General features: G+C 39.1%; 1 protein-coding gene across 7 annotated transcripts in view; it reads right to left on the bottom strand.

Annotated features, from left to right (window-relative positions):
* The window catches only part of trpm6 (transient receptor potential cation channel, subfamily M, member 6), a 177,285-nt gene that overhangs the window by 62,244 nt on the left and 94,375 nt on the right, over positions 1–20,666 (bottom strand). For 6 of the 7 annotated variants that reach the window (XM_043712212.1, XM_043712207.1, XM_043712192.1 and 3 more), the window contains 7 exons: positions 17,751–17,979; positions 13,333–13,488; positions 11,974–12,108; positions 11,032–11,160; positions 6,585–6,836; positions 4,263–4,437; positions 118–232 (listed from right to left, as the gene is read on the bottom strand). In XM_043712212.1, the coding sequence (XP_043568147.1) occupies positions 118–232; positions 4,263–4,437; positions 6,585–6,836; positions 11,032–11,160; positions 11,974–12,108; positions 13,333–13,488; positions 17,751–17,979 (1,191 nt within the window). Of the gene's footprint in view, positions 1–117; positions 233–4,262; positions 4,438–6,584; positions 6,837–11,031; positions 11,161–11,973; positions 12,109–13,332; positions 13,489–17,046; positions 17,076–17,750; positions 17,980–20,666 lie in introns of those variants that run through there. The other variant, XM_043712219.1, reaches the window with a different exon arrangement.

A 20,666-nucleotide genomic window follows, 5' to 3' on the forward strand; every position in this document is an offset into this window, starting at 1 on the left:
AATTATCTCAATGATTCAAAACTTTTTCAGAGCTACATGAGATGCAGTTCTATAATTTGATAAACTTTGCAGTTTAAAGGACAGATAGTTTAACCTTCTTTTATAACTGGTTCTTACTTGAACAAAGCGATGAGTAGATTGACCAGTATAATATATTGTGCAAAAAGATAAACTGCCTGAAGAAACGGGTTAAGAAATGAGCCTGGTGGACAATCGGCATCTTCTTCACAAGCTGCAATTATAGAAGAAAAATAGATTAAAATGATTAATAAATGATGTACGCTTGTCTAACAATTATAGTGTAAATTCTCCACTGCTGGTTTGACATTCAGAACTGGTCCCTCTATATCTGTCACATTTCAGAAAAATCAGTTGAATAGGAAGCTTATCATTCAACTCATGCTACAGATTCAAGTTGCACTCCAGGGTAAACTGTATCTAATCAAAATGCTTTGATAGATTCTACCATATCTCTATTACTACATGTCCCTGTCCCAATAAAGCACAATCCCCATTACATATTGAATGGTCTGCAGTGTAGAAGCAGATGTCTTTATTTTGGAAGTAAGATGTTCAAGGATCACTTATCTGGAACTAATGTACTTAGAAGACTCAATCCAAGGAAGTATCTTACTTAAGAATTTCAAGTGAAATATTTGAACATACCCAAGGTCTGCTACTCTCAGTTTCACATAGTTTTTGCTGATATAGTAGCAGTCAATCTCTTGTAATGATTTCCAGGATCATAGCTGGCACTTAGTGTAATGTTTTCTTTGCAATATGAAACAATAAAATTAAGGATTAAAGTGTTTGGTGATATTTCTGATGGTATTTCAAACGTATTTTAAAGGGTATCCGCCTCTTTCATCAAATAACTCTTATTGCTTCACAATCCTGTCCTGTCTCTGACGCACACGGGTCAAGATTGTATCCTTCTCAGTACTTCCATTGCTGAATCTTTTTTTTTTCAGATTCATATGAAACATATCTATATCTCACTTGGATCAATGGCAACATCTCAGTCAGTTCAATCTATATGTTCTTGTTATATAAGAGGACCACAGAGATATGGAGTTTAGATGCAGATTGTGGGGGTAAGCTCAAGGACAGGTTTCTATCCCAGAGACAGTTAAGGCCACAGAAAGGTCACTTAACAGTTTGATCCCAAAACCATCATCAGTGGGGGAGGGGGGGTGGGAAGCGCACCTAAACCACGTGGGCCTGCAACTGAACAGTATCCCTGGAACATAGAACATTACAGCACAGTACAGGCCCTTCAGCCCTCAATGTTGCGCCGACTTGTGGAACCAATCTGAAGCCTGTCTATACTACGCTATTTCATTCTCGTCCATATGCCTATCCAATAACCATTTAAATGCCCTTAAAGTTGGTGAGTCTATTACTGTTGCAGGCAATGCGTTCCACACCCTTACTACTCTCTGAGTAAAGAAACCACCTCTGACATCTGTCCTATATCTATCACCCCTCAATTTAAAGCTATGTCCCCTCATGTTAGCCATTACCATCCGAGGAAAAATGCTCTCACCTTCCACTCTATCTGACCCGCTAATGATCTTATATGTCTTGATTAAGTCACCTCTCAACCTTCTTCTCTCTAACAAAAACAGCCTCAAGTCCCTCAGCCTTTCCTCATAAGACCTTCCCTCCATACCAGGCAACATCCTAGTAAAAAATCTCCTCTGAACCCTTTCCAAAGCTTCCACATCCTTCCTATAATGTGATGACCAGAACTGGATGCAATACTCCAAATGCAGCCACACCAGAGTTTTATAGAGCTGTAGCATGACCTGTAGCATGAAACTCAATTCCTCTACCAATAAAATCTAACACACCGTATGCCTTCTTAACAACCCTATCGACCTGGATGGCAACTTTCAGGGATCTATGTACCTAGACACCAAGCTCTCTCTGCTCATCTACACTACCAAGAATCTTACCATTAGCCCACTACTCTTTATTCCTGTTGCTCCTTCCAAAGTGAATCACCTCACACTTTTCCACATTAAACTCCATTTACCACCTTTCAGCCCAGCTCTGCAGCTTATCTATGTCCCTCTGTAACCTACAACATCCTTCAGCATTATCCACAACCCCACCGACCTCAGTGTCATCCTCAAATTTGCTAACCTATCCTTCTCTGCCCTCATCTAGGTCATTTATAAAAATGACCAACTGCAGTGGCCCCAAAACAGATCCTTGTGGTACCCCACTAGTAACTGAACTCCAAGATGAACATTTCCCATCAACCGCCACCCTCTGTCTTCTTTCACCTAGCCAATTTCTGATCCAAACCACTAAATCACCCTCAATCCCATGCTTCTGTATTTTGTGCAATAGCCTATTGTGGGGAAACTATCAAACACTTTACTGAAATCCATATATGCCAGCATATTATCTTACACAGGCACCCACCAGTGGGAACAGAGTGATTAGGTGTAGGGCCTCTCTTTTTCTTTAAATCAACCTTTCTCCCCTTACCCGATCTTACTCTAGCAAACCTCTTGTCCTACTCACCATTCCCTGGGGATCGAGTGATATTTGATGGTTTGGTCCAAACTGCAATACTGGAGCTGGTCAGCACCACTGCTGGTGCTGGAAGCTACCAGCATCTGACAGTGTGGGAGCTCTCGGAGGTGTGATAATGTACCAGGATTTCCAAGGTATTGTCAGGGAGGACCAAGAATGCCTGATGCTGACCAGTAGGTGCCCATTTAAATCTCATTGGGCCTCCGAGTAGCTACAGCTAAGTCGCTGCCAGATTCCTGGCTGGCGCACAGGCTTTCCATTGTAAGCATTAAATTCCACCTTATATTTTGTGTTGTACAAAGAATATGTGCAGAAATTGGCAGAGAACTAGCACCAGCATTAAGCTGCTAAATGATATGACAAATGAGTTGGTGCTTACTGTGACCATCTGGAGTTCTTAAGTATACCAATGTGCATTTCAGTGGGACAGACTCTAATTATTGGTCAGAAAGTGAGCCTGCTAAAATCAGGATCCATGATGAGGAAGATGACTCATTTGCATGACATCAGCATGCTTTTGACATCAGATAGGTGTTCTGTGGGAGCTCTCTGGCTCCAAACTGGTGCTGAGAGACCGGTTTAATGAATAGAAACTCAAATCCAGGAAGAGTGGAGGCCTGAAGCAGTGACACATATTGTTCCTGTAGAACTGGAGGGCAATGCTGCTGATACTCAAGCCTCACAAAGGTAATTTTCATCCCATGCTTTTCTGCCCTGTGTACCACATCCCACACTAAGACTGGGTAGAACACATGCAATGATAGAATGGAATGAGACAGAGAGGGGCAATTGGTTGTGCCATTTATCAAAAACAATACGGCATATCAGCCAGACTCTTATGTAAGCAGATTACACTAGACTGGGAAAGGTGCTCCAGCCATCCAGTTGAAGACCCCTTTCAAATTTGCAATCATCAGTGCCCACATAAACAAGGAAATAAAGTCCAAATTAAAATCTAACCCAAAGACTCATATCATGCTAACATGTAAACCATAAATGTTTACAGCACATAAGGAGATGATTTAGTTCAATGATGCCGTCTAATCTTGACTAGAACAATATTAAGTTATTCCTACAGAACTGTTCCTTCCTCATAACTGTGTACTCCCCTCTGCTTCAAATATTTAATTCAATTTCCTCTCAAAGATGCAATGGCTTCTTCTTCAATCACTCTCTACGGCAAGGCACTTTACCTCACATCAAACCTTAGAATAAAGGAAGTTCTCTGAACTTTTCTTCTCATTATTATTGACCATTTTCAATGTTTAATCAAAAATACAATAACCTGCACAAAATAAAATGAAAAAGCTGCTTGCATTTGTCATTTGCACCCTTTGCTGGTACAGTTGCAATCCTCTGCAAACACTTTGATCGAGGAATATTTTCCTCACCTATTCCTTTCTATCTGATGACATCCTATATTATAAATCTTGCTCCTTTCACCTGGTTTCCTATCAAGAGGAAACATTTGTATTATTCATAGTTCCCTTCATTCGGAATGGTGATATGCAGCTTTGTTGACACAAGTCAAAACACAATCTCCACATGACTGGCAGCGGAGAATTACAAAGTATTCTTATTAAAATGCGGCATTAAGTTATCCATTACTTTTTTTTTGCTAAAACAATATCCTAATCCAGGATACAACCCATTTACAGATTTAAGTTTACAGACATTAAATACTGCATGTATAGATGTAAATATTGAATACATACGATCAATTTCACCAGCATAGACTTCACCAAATATCATCCAGTAAGGCTGGAAAACTATATCACGAGCAAGACGCCAGGATGGTTGTTCTGCTGGAGAAAGTATTGCCTTTCTTGATACTCCAAAGCTCAAAAGAACAATTGCCATCAAAATCACTATATAGAACATGTTTGTTGTCTAAAACAGAAGAAAATAGATTTATTTTGTCACAGGACTAAGTGTATACAGATGACTTTGCATATCATGACTTGAACTGTCTTGAGCTTATTACAAACACAAAGCTAACAAGGGGTTCAATTCATTTCTAATCCTCTGTTATTCAGCTTGATAAATGCAAGAATTATCATTTGCATTCAAAGAAATACTTTCACAGTTTTAGAAGGAGCTAGTTAACTATTCATGAACCAGTTTCCAAATTAGGATCCATGGTGATTCGATTTCACAATTTCTCCAGAATCCTCTATTTGATTTTATATCAGAACTTGCAGATTATAGATATCAGGATCTTCTAGTGGTCTTCCACTAGAAGAGGGTGGCATGGAGGCTCAGTGGTTAGCACTGCTGCCTCACAATGCCAGGGACCAAAGTTAGATTCCAGCCTCGGGCGACTGTCTGTGTGGAGTTTGCACATTGTCCCTGTTTCTGCATGGGTTTTGTCTGGGTGCTCTGGTGTCCTTCCACAATCCAAAGATGTACAGGTTAGGTGAATTGGTCATGCTAAATTGCCGATAGTGTTCAGGGATGTGTAGATAAGGGGCATTGGTCAGTGGTAAATATAGGATGATAGGGTAGGGGAATGCGTCTGGGTGGATTGCTCTTCAGAGGACTGGTGTGGACATGTTGGGCTGAAGGGCCTGTTTCCACACTGTAGGGATTCTAAATCTAATTCATTACCAATGTGTTGCCTTACTAGGGGAAAATGGACTTGCAACAATTTTCTAACCTCTGTTTGCTGCAAAGAATGGCACTTCACAAAACTTTGAGACATACCAAGGTTATGAAAGTTAAAAATTACACAAAACAAGGTTATAGTCCAACAGCTTTATTTGGAAGCACTAGCTTTCGGTGGACAGTTCTTTCATCAAGTGGTTGGCACTGCTCCGAAAGCTAGTGCTTCCAAATAAAGCTTTTGGAAGGTAACCTGGTGTTGTGTGATTTTTATCTTTGTCGACCCCAGTCCAACACCGACGCCTCCAAGTCAGGGTTATGAAAGGTATTATATAATTGCATAATATAAAACAAAGAACGGTGGATGATGAAGATCTGAAACAAAAGCTATACATTGCTGCAGAAACTCATCAGGTCTCGCAGCATCTAATGAGAGAACATCCAATGGTCCAGAAGGATTATGACAGCTTTACCTTTAGCTTCAAATAATATAGGATGGCTGACATTGAATTAACAGCTGCTTTTACATCTCCACCCTATTAATTTCCATTCATTTCAATAGACTGAAAGGAGGACAGGGTGTGTAATGAGTTGCCAAGTTTTCATTATTGCACACAATCATAATCTACTCTCTCAAAGGCAAAACCAGTTGAAATATTCATTTGTGGACAAGTTAGATTGCACCAGAGCAGACAAATGGAAAGAAAGTTTGCAATTATATAATACAAAAACAGAAATTACTGGAGAAACTCAGGAGGTCTTGCAGTATCTGTGGAGAGAAAGCAGAGTTAATGTTTCAAGTTCAGTGACTCCTCTGATGAAGATGCTGCTATGTCTCCTGAGTTTCTCTGGCAATTTCCGTTTTTGTATTGTATAATTGCAAACACTCCATTGCATGCTCTGGTTCACACAATCTAAGTTTTTTACAAATGAAGATTTCCATCCATTTTACCAGCAAAAGACTAAATTTTGACTTTGTGAAAACATGTAAAATGTGTGCCAGCAAATTGGCATCTCATTTTACAGATTTCCCTTTTTCATTCTGTTGAAACACATGGAAATAAGCATGATTGGGGTGTAAGAGCAGCTGTTAATTCAATGTCAACCATTATATATCATTAAAAGGTGCAGTTGCCAGAGGAGTGGATCATAGGAATGCTCTCTGATTAGAGAAATACAACTTTGGTGGCTTTGTTGTAATACTGTACAATGTGAAATCCCATTAAATTGTGATTTGTTCAGATTTCTGCTTAACACCATAACAAATTAACGAACATGAAAAAAATTTGATAAATTTATACTTGAACTTTAATATGCCCATGAAATTAATCATTAGAAATAGGTCTAAATTTAATGATACATAAAATAACAGCTTAAATCGAGAAAACAGCAGATTTTTGTAGGAAAGAATACAGCGAATATTTTAAAATACTTGCCATTCTGCCAATCATTGTCAGGTATGGCCCTACATGCTGATTAACTGTAAAGAAATCCAGAAGCCTCACAAACCAAAATATAAAGTCCAGGGAATAGATGATCTTTCCAGCTGCCTGCAATGGCTGGTCAGTCCAACGTAAGCCAAACCCTATAACAAAGAGGACTATAGCCACAGAATCATTGAGGTTCCAATACTCTTGGATCCAAACTTTAATCTTCCGGCTGAACTTTCCTGGCTCTGATGTGAAGATCTGTGTGTCAGAAGTCAGAGTGAAAACAAAATCAGTCCAATTTCCTTATGGTTTTTGAATACTATTCAATGTTTAGTAGGACATAAAACATGCTTTATAGGCAGGATCTAGATTTCAAAACAATATACTGCCCAATTTGTACCAGCTGAAGGACATCTCAAACTGGCTTGGAAGGTAAGAGTATTGAAGAGTGTGGGGGCAGACTGTTTTGTGGTCCATGTTGTTGAAGGCAACAACATTGGACAGAGTACACATAAAGTCTTGTTTGGAAGGTGCCAGGAACAAATAACTCAATTAAATATCAGAATATCAAGGTTTCTAAGTTCTGCCATTATACATCAGCCAGAAGCAGATCAATGGAGCAGTCCACAGACTAGAAGATGAACACTTGCTAAAAGAGTCATGTGGAAAAGAGGACTTTTTTTTCATGCACCAGTTCTGGGCTAGGGAGGAGCTTCAATGTCAGGATGGGCTCCACCTGAACCAGGTGAGGCATTATGAGGCAATCAAGTTCTGCTGAAAGATTTCTTACACATGTCCTCATAAGGCACGTTTGACAGAAGGATTATCTCAGCATGGGTTTCTGCTTTGACAACTGGAGAGAATACTGGAGGCATAATTAACTGGTTAGAGTACCTTATTCTTCCTGTGATTCTTTTGCCAATGTCTCAATATTTATTTGTGCATGATTGAGAGCTGTACTGTTTTCAGTCTCTATTGTTGGTACTTCAATGGCCTGTCTGGCCACTTTGCAGGGTTGTATGAACAGCATTTTTCTTTCCCATTGAAAAAAATTCTGAATGGTTATTTCTTTTCTAAGCAATTGCACACATGGTATTGTTACTATATGGCTCATTGGTTTATACATAGTGTACCGGGTGAATGAGTATCAAATATCCATTATTTAGTATGTTTTTGGATGGGGAACATGAGCTAGTGTAGAGATTATAACAGCCATGGGGGCATCATTTAGCATTAAGTTAAAATGGAGAGGGCATGCAAATGTAGAAAGGGGAGGGGTGTGGTGAAGGTCATTAGTTAGACTTTAAAATTTAACTTTCAAAAGGTCCCTGAATCTACACTATGGTTCGCAACTCCTCTGAGAACCTGTGAACTATGAGTTTCCAAGAAGTTGGCCTGATTCCAGGAGTGAGTTAGTGAGTATGTGTGTGTACAGATAGAGAGAAAGATGAGTGAGGTTGGTGGTCAGGCTAGGAGATACCTGTTCTCTCAATGGAAACCAGTCAGTTTTCACGTGGACGGCAGTAGCTTACTGACCAGACTCTTACCCTGAGACAACAAAACTAAGAAGTGTCAGAAGTGGAGTTATGACCCCTAGAATCAGATCCCACCATCATTTAAAAAAAAGACTTGTTCCAACTCCTTGAAAATCCAGGCATTAGTAGCTTTCTCCAGTTCCTATGCTCTCACAGATAATCTTTTATTGATCTTTAAGAAATTGCAGTTATCACAAAACAATAGTCATAGGTCTGTGCTGTATATCAAACATTTCTTGAAACCTGGCCAAGTTTACATTAAACAAGTTAACTTTTAGCCCACCCTATATAAAGTACGTCTCCAGGCCAACAGGCCTTTTATCTTGAATGAGAATGCATTCATAATTGTAGACATCTCTGTAGAGACAGCATAGGTCACAAAACTTTTGTCTAAACAATAGTGATAGTCAAGAATAGAATTAAACATGACAGGATTCTTTTCTCAAAAGGATTCTTAGGTTCTCTGTGCTATTAACTTGGTACTGCATTAATTAGTCATGGTGGAAGTTTACAAATTGTCCATCCTTTATAGCTGCATGACGTCTTAAGAGTAAACTGCAGAGTGACCTTGTAAAAAGGTTGGAAATTTCACCACTGAGATTATGGCTTTGGGGTTAGATAGGAGTGAGATGGTCCTATGGCTTTTGTCCTGTTTATTTTTAATGAAGAAAGGTTGAGACAGAGGTGCCAAAGTATTCTCTATGCCAATAAAGAAAGCAGCTTGTGAGGGCTTTTTTAAAAATGTTGGAACAATAGAAGCAGCCTGAACGGATGGGGTCAAGCTCCCACAGGAGCAGGACTTTTAGCTTTTGCTTATAGCAGTTGCTGGAGTCTTCAAGCTGGATGTGGAAACTTTAATTCCTCTCTCTGTTACAGCTAAAAGCTGGGGTTCTCTTCCTGCTGCTAGAATTGCATGTGAGAGAATTTATTTGACTGAATTTGCTTTGCCAAGGGTGTATTAATGGGATGTTACTATATTAGAACATTTAATGAATAGTAGTCAATACGTATGTTATTTTGTTAAGCATTTCAATAGTTCCAGTTAAGCCAATTCTTTTCTTTTTATTTTGGCTGTATTGTAACTACAGTGTAAAAATAAAGTGTGTTTTGCTTAAAGTTGAGGAGTTTGGCCAATCCAGTTGCACATGGAATGCAATGCCTTACACTTACCTTCAAAATAAGAAAATGTTAGCGTCTAGCCTATCTTCCTCATACAGTTTGATAGGGTTTGGTCTGGTCCATGACAGAGGAGGCTGGAAGACTGGCAAAGTGGCATGGAGAGGTGTGTCCTTGTGTTCTCGCCAGTAGCTGTAAATTTGCCAGTAGCTGTAAAGCTGCCAAGTGAGTCACCTGCCTGGAGCCAAATTGAACACATCCCATCTCCAACAGCATTTTTCCTCCTTTGGGAGTAACCTGCCACCATGTGGAGAGACTATCTAGTGAATCCTGGTGACCTCTCAGTGTGCTCCAGTGGTGGTTAAAAAGGCTGCCCTTATTGGTGGGCGGTTGGAGAGCATGAGTTGGGACTATGTTAACAAAGGGTGCATGTGGGACCATGAGGGTGGTTAGAAGGGCATGGCTGAGCATGTGGCATATGAGGGGCCAAAAGAGTGAGTACGTAGGGTTCATAAGGTGGCATAAGTTGACATGGATAGGCACGTGGAGTATGTTAGGCTGGGTTGAAGACCAGAGAGCACTTATTTTGTTTTATTTTTTTACCTTGCAAGTCCAACAGCACCAGGCCAGTTTGCAAACCCTACCTCTGCACATAGTTGCTCATGTAACTGTATCTGCACAGTTTCCAGGATTGGTGAGCCACTTCTGTTAACACTCTGAAATCTCCCTTCCAGAATGAGAATTAGACTGGCTGAGACACATATCCTCAGTGTTGGATTTGTGAAATTGAGATTTGGTCTGACTCTATACTCTTGACCTGAATGAAAATTCAGCCTGTTGTGTTTTGTTAGGGAAAGTTTATACCAAGTACTCATATGGTCCTATCCCACATTCCTATAACTAGCATTTCACATGTCAGCACTGACAGTCAGAGATAAAATAAGAGCTTTTGTTAAGGTCTGAAGTTGTTCAAGTTCACTGCAAACACCAAGTAAAAAGATGAAGTACTGTTAGTTGAGCTTATGTTCAGCTTCACTGGAGTAATCAAAGGTAAAGTCTTGGACTTTAGAATAGGACTGCAATGGAGAACTGAAATGCCCCATAGTAAGAAGGATGGGGTTACACAGAGGTTTCTGTTTGAGTGCAATTTGAAAATGCATCATGAAAACACAATATTGCAGTATAATTGGGCCATTAATGCAATAAAGACTTATTGCTACTTCCATTTCAAATACAAGGAGACTTCAGTGTTCCAAGCCTTTGGAGAACATTTGCAGGATCATTGAGCAAACTTAGTGTGCTGCCTTAACGGGTCACGTATGAGCCCTGGAGACATTGTGAACAACTCCTAATTTACTGGCAAAAAACAAGATAAAGGTGATAAGCTGCATATGTGTGTAAAGTTTTACAGCATTTGGTCGTCACGTGCACCTGATACATGGAAACGTTTGTGTGTGGCTGGTCATAAAACACTAGATATGACTCAATAAAATGTGTTAGACTTGAACGATGCTGGCATCAGTGCACTGACCTCAAGGCATTCTTACGCTGTTTGTATTCATTAGCAAAGTCAAATATTTCAGTAGTATCATAGAGTGAAAATTCCAGAATCTTAGAAAAGCACCAGAGGAGAAAAGTCCTTGTAGAGCACATTTGCAAAGGCCATTTGTTGCCCAGAGAGAAAGGTCATTGGGACCGTTACTGAAGCTTGTGGAATTAAACAGAGACTCGGTTCATGCTATTTAAATTAGTTACTTGATTTTTTTCAGAAGCCAGAAGAAATTACTCTGGTCCTTATTCACCTCTCTGGCTTTCTCCACAGCTGTAGTGAAAATATAGACAATGACAATCCATTCTTGGACACTGGGCAGAGGTTCCATTTTCACTAAAACTGTGTAAGTAAACAGCATCAGGAATCCCAAATAAGCTATCTGTGGACAATAAAATGGAAAAGAAGTGTTAAATAGAATGTTAATTATTGTAAGAAGATTTTTGCTAAGAGTTTGGCACAAAGATTAGGCAAGAGTCACAAGTTGTTCTGTTAATACCAACTTCCAATAAGAAGCTGTTTCCTGTATTTTGCCACACATCACTTCTCTATTCTGTATGCTTCTGAGTGCAAAAAACATTTCTGCCAAACATTTCTTTTTCATTGAAGCCCCTGTCAAATGTATAGAAACAGTGATAACTAGCTCAAGGTATCCTGAAGTTTTGGGTTACCATGAGCACGGCATCTTCCTCCAGGGTCCAGACTTCATATGTAGCAAATCAAAGCTTTGACCACCATATGTATTATTATAACAGAAGAAGGGAAAATTCTCATAATCAGTGGCTTAGCAGGACACATCTTTGTCCTATAAATACAGACTAATCTTCAGTGAACCATTAGAATGCAGTTTTCTCCCAGTGTAGTCATTTCTCAAATGTAATATGATATCAGATAAACTGGTGTTTGGGAGCAATGGAAGAAATGTATTTATTTAAGTACAGAAAATTAAGGCCTAACATTTTGTCTGGTAAATGAAAAACTGCACATCCAAAGTTTCCTTGAGAACTTTGTAGCATCACTTTTTAACCCTTTGTAGGACCACTTGTGGTAACCTTGAAAACCATTAAGAGTTGAAAATAATTAACAGGCAACAGCATGAGAGTTATTCACATGCCAGTGATGATTGTTTAGACATTTATATCAATCAGCATGGTTTGAAATTCTAATTGGTTAGTAGTTGTGGGGTTAGACAAACCGTATGGAACCAGAACTTGACAATCGGGGCACTGTAGAATTCATAAGCTTTTCTCGTCCAAGGGAGTCCTTTCTGTCTTGCACCGATGATTTCATTCACAATCTTTTCTGAGCCATTTTCTATATCAAACTCCATCTTAGAGAAATAGAAAGCATTCTTGACATGACTATTGCAGACTATTGAATAGATATTTAAAATATGTGAGTATCGAATACAATCCATAGTGAAAATAAATGGAGGTAATAGGCAATCTTCTAAGTGGCATGTAATGAGTTTGGAGTGAAACCTGGGATTGTTCATGAACCAGACAGGCAGCATTTTACAATATAATTTGAACACAAACTTGTCTTAAGCTAGCTCCTAGTACACCTGAAAACAGGTTTTTCAAAACAAACTTTTTTTAATCACAAGTATCTGGTCTGTCACCTTTGAACAATCTAATATTAGTTGAAAATTACATTTAAAAAGACATACAAAACTATTCATGGATTGCATTGGTGCTTAGTAGTCAGTTTCTGTATAGATTAAAAATATAAATTTAAAAGCTCGTTTTAAAATGCCCAATAATATCTCACTACTAAAAAAACATTTTAAGAGAAAAGCTAAAACTGCACCCGCTGCAAATCTGAAATAAGAATATTAAAAGGCGGAAAAACCCATGTGGTCAGGCAACATTTGTGGAGATGATATTTCATCAGAACTGAAGAGAAACAGAGAGTAAGAGTTTTTAAACTGGGTGGAAGGGGAACAGGGGCAAGAGAAACAAATTAAGACTGAATGACAAGTAAATTCAACTTAGGAAAATCCCATTTGGATATAACCTTTGTTTCTTCACTATAATCCATTACCACACTTTTTTTGCTTTTGCATTATAATATTTTTTAATTTAATCTCCACTGGCCTTCACCTTTCACAGATCATCATCTTTGTTCTTTTTGTCACCTCCTTCTCATCCAGAGACTTAAAAACTCTTAAATCTCTATTTCCCATCAGGTCTGATTAAAGATAGTCAACCTGAATCACTACATTTGTTTCCCTCTACAAATGCTGCCTTAATTGCTGAGTTATTCCAATCTTTTATAAAACTTCTTATTAATTTTATATTGTACTCTGAAGACCTGCAAATGGATATAATTAGAAGAAGCTCACAATAGTGCTTCATTCAATATGCCAGTTTTGTCGACAGATGTGGATTCTAGAATGAATTTGTTTCAAATATTAATGCAAACAACTATGGAAATTCAATCTGTGATTAAAGATCCTGATAACTTGTAGTGGTTTGGCAGATTCCAGGTAAAAGCCAACACAATACAGCAGAAATTTTATGCCAAGGTGCTTTAAGGTAAACATTACACTTACAGAAGATTGATCATCCCTAGCAGCGCTGGAGTTTTGTGCACTGCACTGTCGAACAAACTGATGAAACTCCTGAGATTGAGGTATGTGAGACATTTCAGCTTTACTCTTAAACTCCAGCATCAGAATCGTAGGAGGTAGAAGAATGCTCAAAATGACCTAATAGATAAAAGAAGCCAGATTACAAATCACAACAAAATATTTGCACAGTCAATATTGTATAAAGGGAAATAAAGTCAGTGTGATAAAAGTAGAAGATGGTGTAAAAAGGTCATTGATCTCTCAGACTGGGCAGAATTTTATCTCTCCAGCCATGGTGGAGGTGAAAAGGTAGTTAATTGTGCGGGGTGGTGTTGTATATAAACCTTGATTCCTTTGTGACGCCACTGAAATTAGGTTCTGCCTTCTTAAAGCAGTGTGTAAGACCACCCATTGTGCCATAAGAAAGGAAGCTCCAGAATGTTGACCCAGTGACAGAGTTAAAATAGTAAGTCAGGATAGTGAGTGGCTTGGACAGTAACTTTCAGTGTTGGTGTTTCCTTGTACCTGCTGCCGTTGTCCTTCTTGGTGGTAGAGGTTGCAGCTTTGGAAGGTGCTGTCTAAGCAGCTTTGTTGAATTATTGCAGTGCATCCTGTAAATGATCTGTACTGCTGCCACTGTACATCCAGAGTGGAGGGAACAAATGATAAGGGTTCAGATAGGGTGCCAATCAAGCTGCCTGTATTGTCCTGGTTGGTATGAAGCTTTTAGAGTAATACTGGGGTATACCCATCCAGGCAAGTGGGGAATCAAACTCCCAGCTTGTGCCTTGACAGACTTTAAGAAGTCCGGTGAGTAACCAATGGCAGAATTCCTGCTCTTGTAGCCACAGTATTTAGGTGGTGGTCCAGTTCAGTTTCCAATCAATGGTAATGGGATTCCATGACGGTAATGTTATTGAATATCAAAGGTAACAGTTAGATTCTCGATAATTGGAGAGGCTTATTATTTGGCCCTTGTGTGGCACAAATGTTAACTACAAACATAAGCGCATATATATCAGTTAGGAACAGGAGTTGGCCATTTGGCCGTTCAACCAACTATGCCACATAAAAGATAATGTGGTACAGGAGGTTTCTACAAAGAAACCCATTGTCAGCACTAATAGTACGCATGGGTTTAAAAGAACAATTATAGCAACAGCTTCTGAGAACCTATATGGCAGAAGAATAAATAATTAAAAGGAGACAAATATTGCAAGAGTGGATTTCATAATGAACTATTATGTCTAGCTGATACCACAGCAAAAGCAAAATACTGCAGACACAAATTAAAATAGAAATTGCTGAAAAATCTTCGCAGGTCTAGCAGCAACTAGGGAGAGGGAAATAATGTAAGTATTTCAAGTTTTTGTCCTCCCATCAGTTTTCTAACAAGATGTATCCAGACAAGATGATTAACTTCAAAGATTCACTGATGCCTGCCATTATGGATGTTGGATAGCTAATTAGAAATGAAGAATGCAGCCATCATTTAATCAAAGCTGTTAAATATTACAGCAGCAAAACCTGCCAGGCAATTTTGCTGTGCTTTTGACCATACTTTGATTGACAGTTTCACTGACTGCAGAGCAATCTGTTTTGATTTTGGTTTGTTTCAGCTCAGATTTCAAAGCAATGAGGAATTGCTACTCTGTTTTAGATTATTTTCATTTTTATTGAGTTTTAGTCTTGCTGGTTGATGAACTAGCCAGTGGACTATAAATTGGTGCATAAAGTTTGCACTTACATGGAAACATTGTTATTTTCAAGATCAAAGGTACTTCAAGTTACTCTATTACTTTGCTTTATATTTGCTAAGAAAAATGAATTGCTTCATGTGTCCACTTTATTAGACTTTCTTCTCTATTGACTTTACCTCCAATTAATCTGATTTATAGTCTGGGATATACAAGATGGATAAATGTTGTTTGTTTGTCATTCAGAAAGTTCCAGAAATTAGAAGGTGTCACAGACTATTTCCAGTCAGTTCATCAGCTGCCGAAAAGAATTGTTACACAACCCAGGCACGAGCTGAAAATGTGTTGCTGGAAAAGCGCAGCAGGTCAGGCAGCATCCAAGGAACAGGAGAATCGACGTTTCGGGCATAAGCCCTTCTTCAGGAATCTTATGCCCGAAACGTCGATTCTCATGTTCCTTGGATGCTGCCTGACCTGCTGCGCTTTTCCAGCAACACATTTTCAGCTCTGATCTCCAGCATCTGCAGTCCTCACTTTCTCCTCGAAGACACAACCCAGGCAGTCTTGTTAAACTTTTTCCGTTTCAGCTGCTGATTCTTGCAAGGAACAATTCCATAATGCACCACAGGCAATGTTTAAAGAACAAATAGGCACCTCAGCAATGAAGCAGCAGAGTGACAAATAATAAGGCAGAACTCAAGTTGTTTATTGCAGTTTTCAGCATAGCCATTGGGATAATTGACCTTCTTGTGAGTTGTAACCATAGTGGAGAAACTGACGTTCACAAAGAACTTAAAAATCATCACAACATGATCATTAAAACTCACTCTTACATATTTATAAACCAAATTGTGGGATATAGGTAAAGTAGTATTACTTTTGCAATCATAATTACTTATGCAAGGTAAATGAACTCACACCAGTGTATAATTGTTTCAGCCAAGAGCTGAGTCAACAAGAATGAAAACTATGTGAAAGAAATACATAATTGTTTTTGTATTAGCTAAAATGTGCATGCAAGAATGAAATGTGCCTGCAAACAATGGTAGATGTTACAGACAAATAGATAAGGTGCTGTGAGGGGAGGGGGTTAAGCTAGATATGCCTGTACAAACAGTAGTTATAAGCATCTATTTCCCGCTTTTGCAAAAACAAGAACAAACCACAATCAAGAAGTCATGAGGTCATAAGGTCATGCAAGTGAGGGAAACAGATGGTAGTGAAGGAGGATATACCTAACAATGGACCATGGTGGGATGTGGTCAAACGACCTTGTGAGGCCAGAAATAAGCATTTTGTCACAGACAAGGCCAGAAAAGGCAAGAGATGAACAAGAGTAATGGGCGCCAGTCTTAGAGAAGTGGGAGATGTAAACAGGGGAGGAGCAATGGGAGGATGGAATAGGAAAGAATTACATAAATGATGCATACTAGTTGAATTCAATCTGTGTGTGTCCCTGCCTTGTGGACAGTGGACACCACACCCCTCTTACAAGAGCGAAATAAATGACACTACTGATTCAGATCTTGTCTCGGACTGAAATTATTGAAGTGAGTGAGCTTCGTTTCTCACAAAATGAACCATATAGAACACATCCAAAGGCACTGAAGACAATAAAAATAGAAATACGAGGAAGCTGTTGGTGTAATGTTTCACAGTTCATTCAATACTGGGATAGGATCAAACATTTATTAAATAAAATAACTAATCTTTTTCATAGTAAGCTCAGACGCATTATTCTGAAAACAACAGACTGACAGGATAACAGTTACATGAGGAGATCTGCTCTAATTGATTGATCTAATCTACAACATAACCTGTTCATCGACACAGTTTGTGGACCACCAGTGCCACTTAGTTTCGGATCTCATTACACCCTTTGTCCAAACACTGGCAAAAGTGCTGAATTCCAGAGGTGAAGTGAGAGTGACATCAAAGCAGCATTTGACCGAGTGTGGATTCAAAGAGTCCATGCAAAACTCAAGTCAATAGGAGTCGGGGAAAAGTCTCCAATGTTGGGAGTCATACCTAGCACAAATGAAGATAATTGTGAGTTGTTAATTACCTTAGTCCAAGGACATCTCTGCATGTCCTTGGCCCAACCATCTTCAGCTGCTGTAATAATAGGACATAACAGAGAGCTTAACTGGTACTCAATTCACCACCTTAAACATTCATTCCCTCAACTGTTGACGCATAGTGCATAGCATGTATAAGATGCACTGCAGCAATGCATCAGGCTTCTTTGACAGCACCTTCCAAACTCAAATACCTAGAAAGAACTGGACAATAGAACCACCTACAAGTTCTTCACTAAACCATGCACTTTCTTGACTTGGAACTGAAATGCCATTCCCTGACTGTTGTTGGGTCAAATTCCTGGAAATTTCTTCCTGAAGCACTATAAGTGTAGCTACACTGCAAAGACTACAACAATTCAAGAAAGCAGCTCACAATTACCTTCTTTATTAGAGATGGGTAATAATTGCTAGCTAAGCCAGAGACACCACATCTTGTAAAAGAACTTTTAGAAATTAAATTATTTGAAGCTTAGAAATTTGAGGAGTAGAATGAACAAGTTCTAACAAGTTGGACATTATCAATCTGGGAGTCAAAAAGCCATTACAAGACTGGATTCTGAAACTGTTGTAGATAAAAGAACATTTTGGAAAGAATATTCCCTGCCCACTGCTGTTTCTTTACCTTAAAACACGAGTTCTTCCTCATATTCAGCCGTCCCATCCAGATATCAGTTAGGAGCATCTGAGTGCATGTGTGAGAGACAAAGGGCCGAAGTCCTGATGACACTGCCAGTTTCAAACATGTGGAATTGCTCCAATTCTTCAGCTCATATGTCAGCAGTTTCATTGCCATTCGTTCATTCTGTTTGAATGCTTGGTCTAAAAGATCCACAGCAAGCTGTCCAAATTCCCTAGGATATGAGGTTCATCATGCACAGAAGGAGGAAATAAATAATCTTGTTTAAAAAATAAAAATTTTAAAGCAATACCAAACCTTTTTATAGCCATAAAAATGAAGTTTTAAACACAGTGATAGCAATATTGTTCAGAATATAGCTGTAAGTAATTGTATATGGTTATCCCAATTGTAAAATGAGAGATTGCCTGTGGACATTTCCTTCACACTGTTGTTAAAGGTCTATTGCCTGACAATGTACATTATTGTGCTAACTTACCAAAAGATATAGGACAAATACATGGCGGATAGGAGCTAGAGAGGTGTGGTGTGATGAGCATCTAACATGAGTTTTATATGCCCTTTAGAATCACTTTCTGCACATATTTTGATTTAAAACATCTTAGAGGACAATACCTCTGCCTATGAACTCAGAGCTCCCCAGAAAAAAAGCTCAGAATAACAGTGAGCTGAACTGAATCACAATAGGAGCAGGAGTCCACATGCTGATGTGAAGTGAATAAAGATTGACTGAGTTTGTCTACGTTGACATTTGATTCTAAACATAGCATCTCTGCAGATGACCATGTCAGACTAGGGCCCTGGTTACATCAGGGTCCAATTACCAGAGCCTGGGGGCCATTGAGCTCAAGTCAGGGGCTTGTGACACAGGCTGGGAGCAAAGGCCAGGAACATTACCTTGGCCTGCCATTTCTCTCCCTGCCCCTAGGTCAGACATACATAGATCCCTGAAATCTAATGAAAACAGATGTTCATATTTGACTTGAAGCCTGTACTACTAAAGGCAAGACATGGGTTTTATTATTTAAATGTTTCAACTAGCAATTTGACAAGGAGACAGTCTGAAATTATGAATCTTTGGAATTCTCAACGCCAGAGAACTTTAGGTGCTCAATATTGAGTACGGAGTAAGAAAAATATAAATGGATTAAGGATAATAATACATTTAGAGATAGTGAAGAAAGATAAGGTTGAGGTGAAAAAAAATTCAACTGTGATCTTGTTATTGACAGGCAAGGCTCAATATGCCAAATGGCCTATTGCAACTTTTATTTCATGTGCTCTATTTAATAACATCTTGTTTAATTTGAAAGCCACTTAACAGTGAACATTCAAAGTGAAGGAAAATTATTTCTTGTGAGGACGCATATTTCATGGAAAATGGAAGAAATTAGTGCTGGGACCTTACATTGTTCTTGATCTATATTAATCTCTTGGTTGAGGAACCGCTTGCGTTGTAGCCAAATTTGGTGATATATAAGATCAGTAGAAAAGCAGGATGTGAGGAGAATACAATGAGTGGAATCTGATTCTTCCCCAGAAGGGCAGTATCCTTTAAGGGCTTCAAGTGGCTACTTAATGTTCTCATCATGCTCATGTCTGTGTTCAACTAGCAGCACACATGGTCTACATATCATACAACGTGCCAGGAAAATGGCAACACGGTAAGTGCCTAATTTTCTAAGGTACTTCAAACTAGATCGAAATACCAATATAAATACATGTAAATGTATATCGAGAAAGCCTTAAACCATTTAATTTTCCCTTTTATTTCTTGGAATGAGATGGGGGGGGGCTACAAACAAGGAAAGAAGTACACTACACTTTGACCTTTATTTATTTCATTAAGTTATGTGCCATGCACAATCGAAATACATTTAAGGTGACACATTGTAACACTTCAGCTGAATCAGTACTACAATAAATCAGGCCAAGTGTGTGCAATGCTTGCACGGTTGTTGCTACTAACTCTCCAGCCAGTGAACAGGCCCAATGCTGCATAAACATTAAAATGTAGCCAAAGGAAGGGATACAGATATGTTGTGTGAATGGGACAAAATGTGACAGATAGACTTTCATGTCGGAAACTGTGAAGTTATTCAGTCTGATAAGAATAGAGAAGCTAATTATATAAACGGAGAGAGTGCAGAATGCTGTAATTCAGAAAGATTCGTGCATCTTGTACATGAATGACAGAAAGTGAGCATGGAAGAAAACCCAATAATAATAGAATACAGTGTGAAATTTTGTCCTCCTGAAGGAGGGCTAGATTTTCATTAGAAGGAGTTTAGTAAAGGTTCACTAGATCAATTGATGAGATGAAGAGGTTGTCATTTGAGGAAAGGAGTGGAGTTTGGGCTTACATTCAATAGAATGAAGAAAAATAAGAGGCAACCTTATTGAAATATATAAGATTCTGAGGGGCTTGTAGATTCAGAGAGGCTGTTGCAGCTTCTGAGGGAATATAGAATGAGCAGACATTGTTTCAGAATAATGCACATTCATTAGCAGAGAGCGGCGCGAGCTGGGCGGAAGTGAGGTTGGAGCGCAGAGCTGGTCGGGAAGGTAAGTGACTGATATTTGAGTGGGTATGTTCTAGACCCCAGGCGCTACATAGTAGGGCCTCCCTCCCATCCTCCTCCTCTAACCTAATTTTAAAGTCCACAGGTAAGCTACTCAGTGTTCCTGTTTTCAGAGACGAGGTGTAGAGTAATGGCAGCGCAGGCAGTGGAATGTTCCTCCTGCAGGATGTTCGAGGTAGGGGTGACCACCGATACTCCTGCCGACTTCATCTGCAGGAAATGTAGTCAGATCCTGCTCCTCACAGAACGAGTTAGGGAACTGGAACTGCAGTTGGATGAACTGAGGATTATTCGAGAGGCTGAGAGGGTGATAGACAGA

Source organism: Chiloscyllium plagiosum, chromosome 2, assembly GCF_004010195.1.
Source record: "Chiloscyllium plagiosum isolate BGI_BamShark_2017 chromosome 2, ASM401019v2, whole genome shotgun sequence".
Classification (NCBI taxonomy): domain Eukaryota; kingdom Metazoa; phylum Chordata; class Chondrichthyes; order Orectolobiformes; family Hemiscylliidae; genus Chiloscyllium; species Chiloscyllium plagiosum.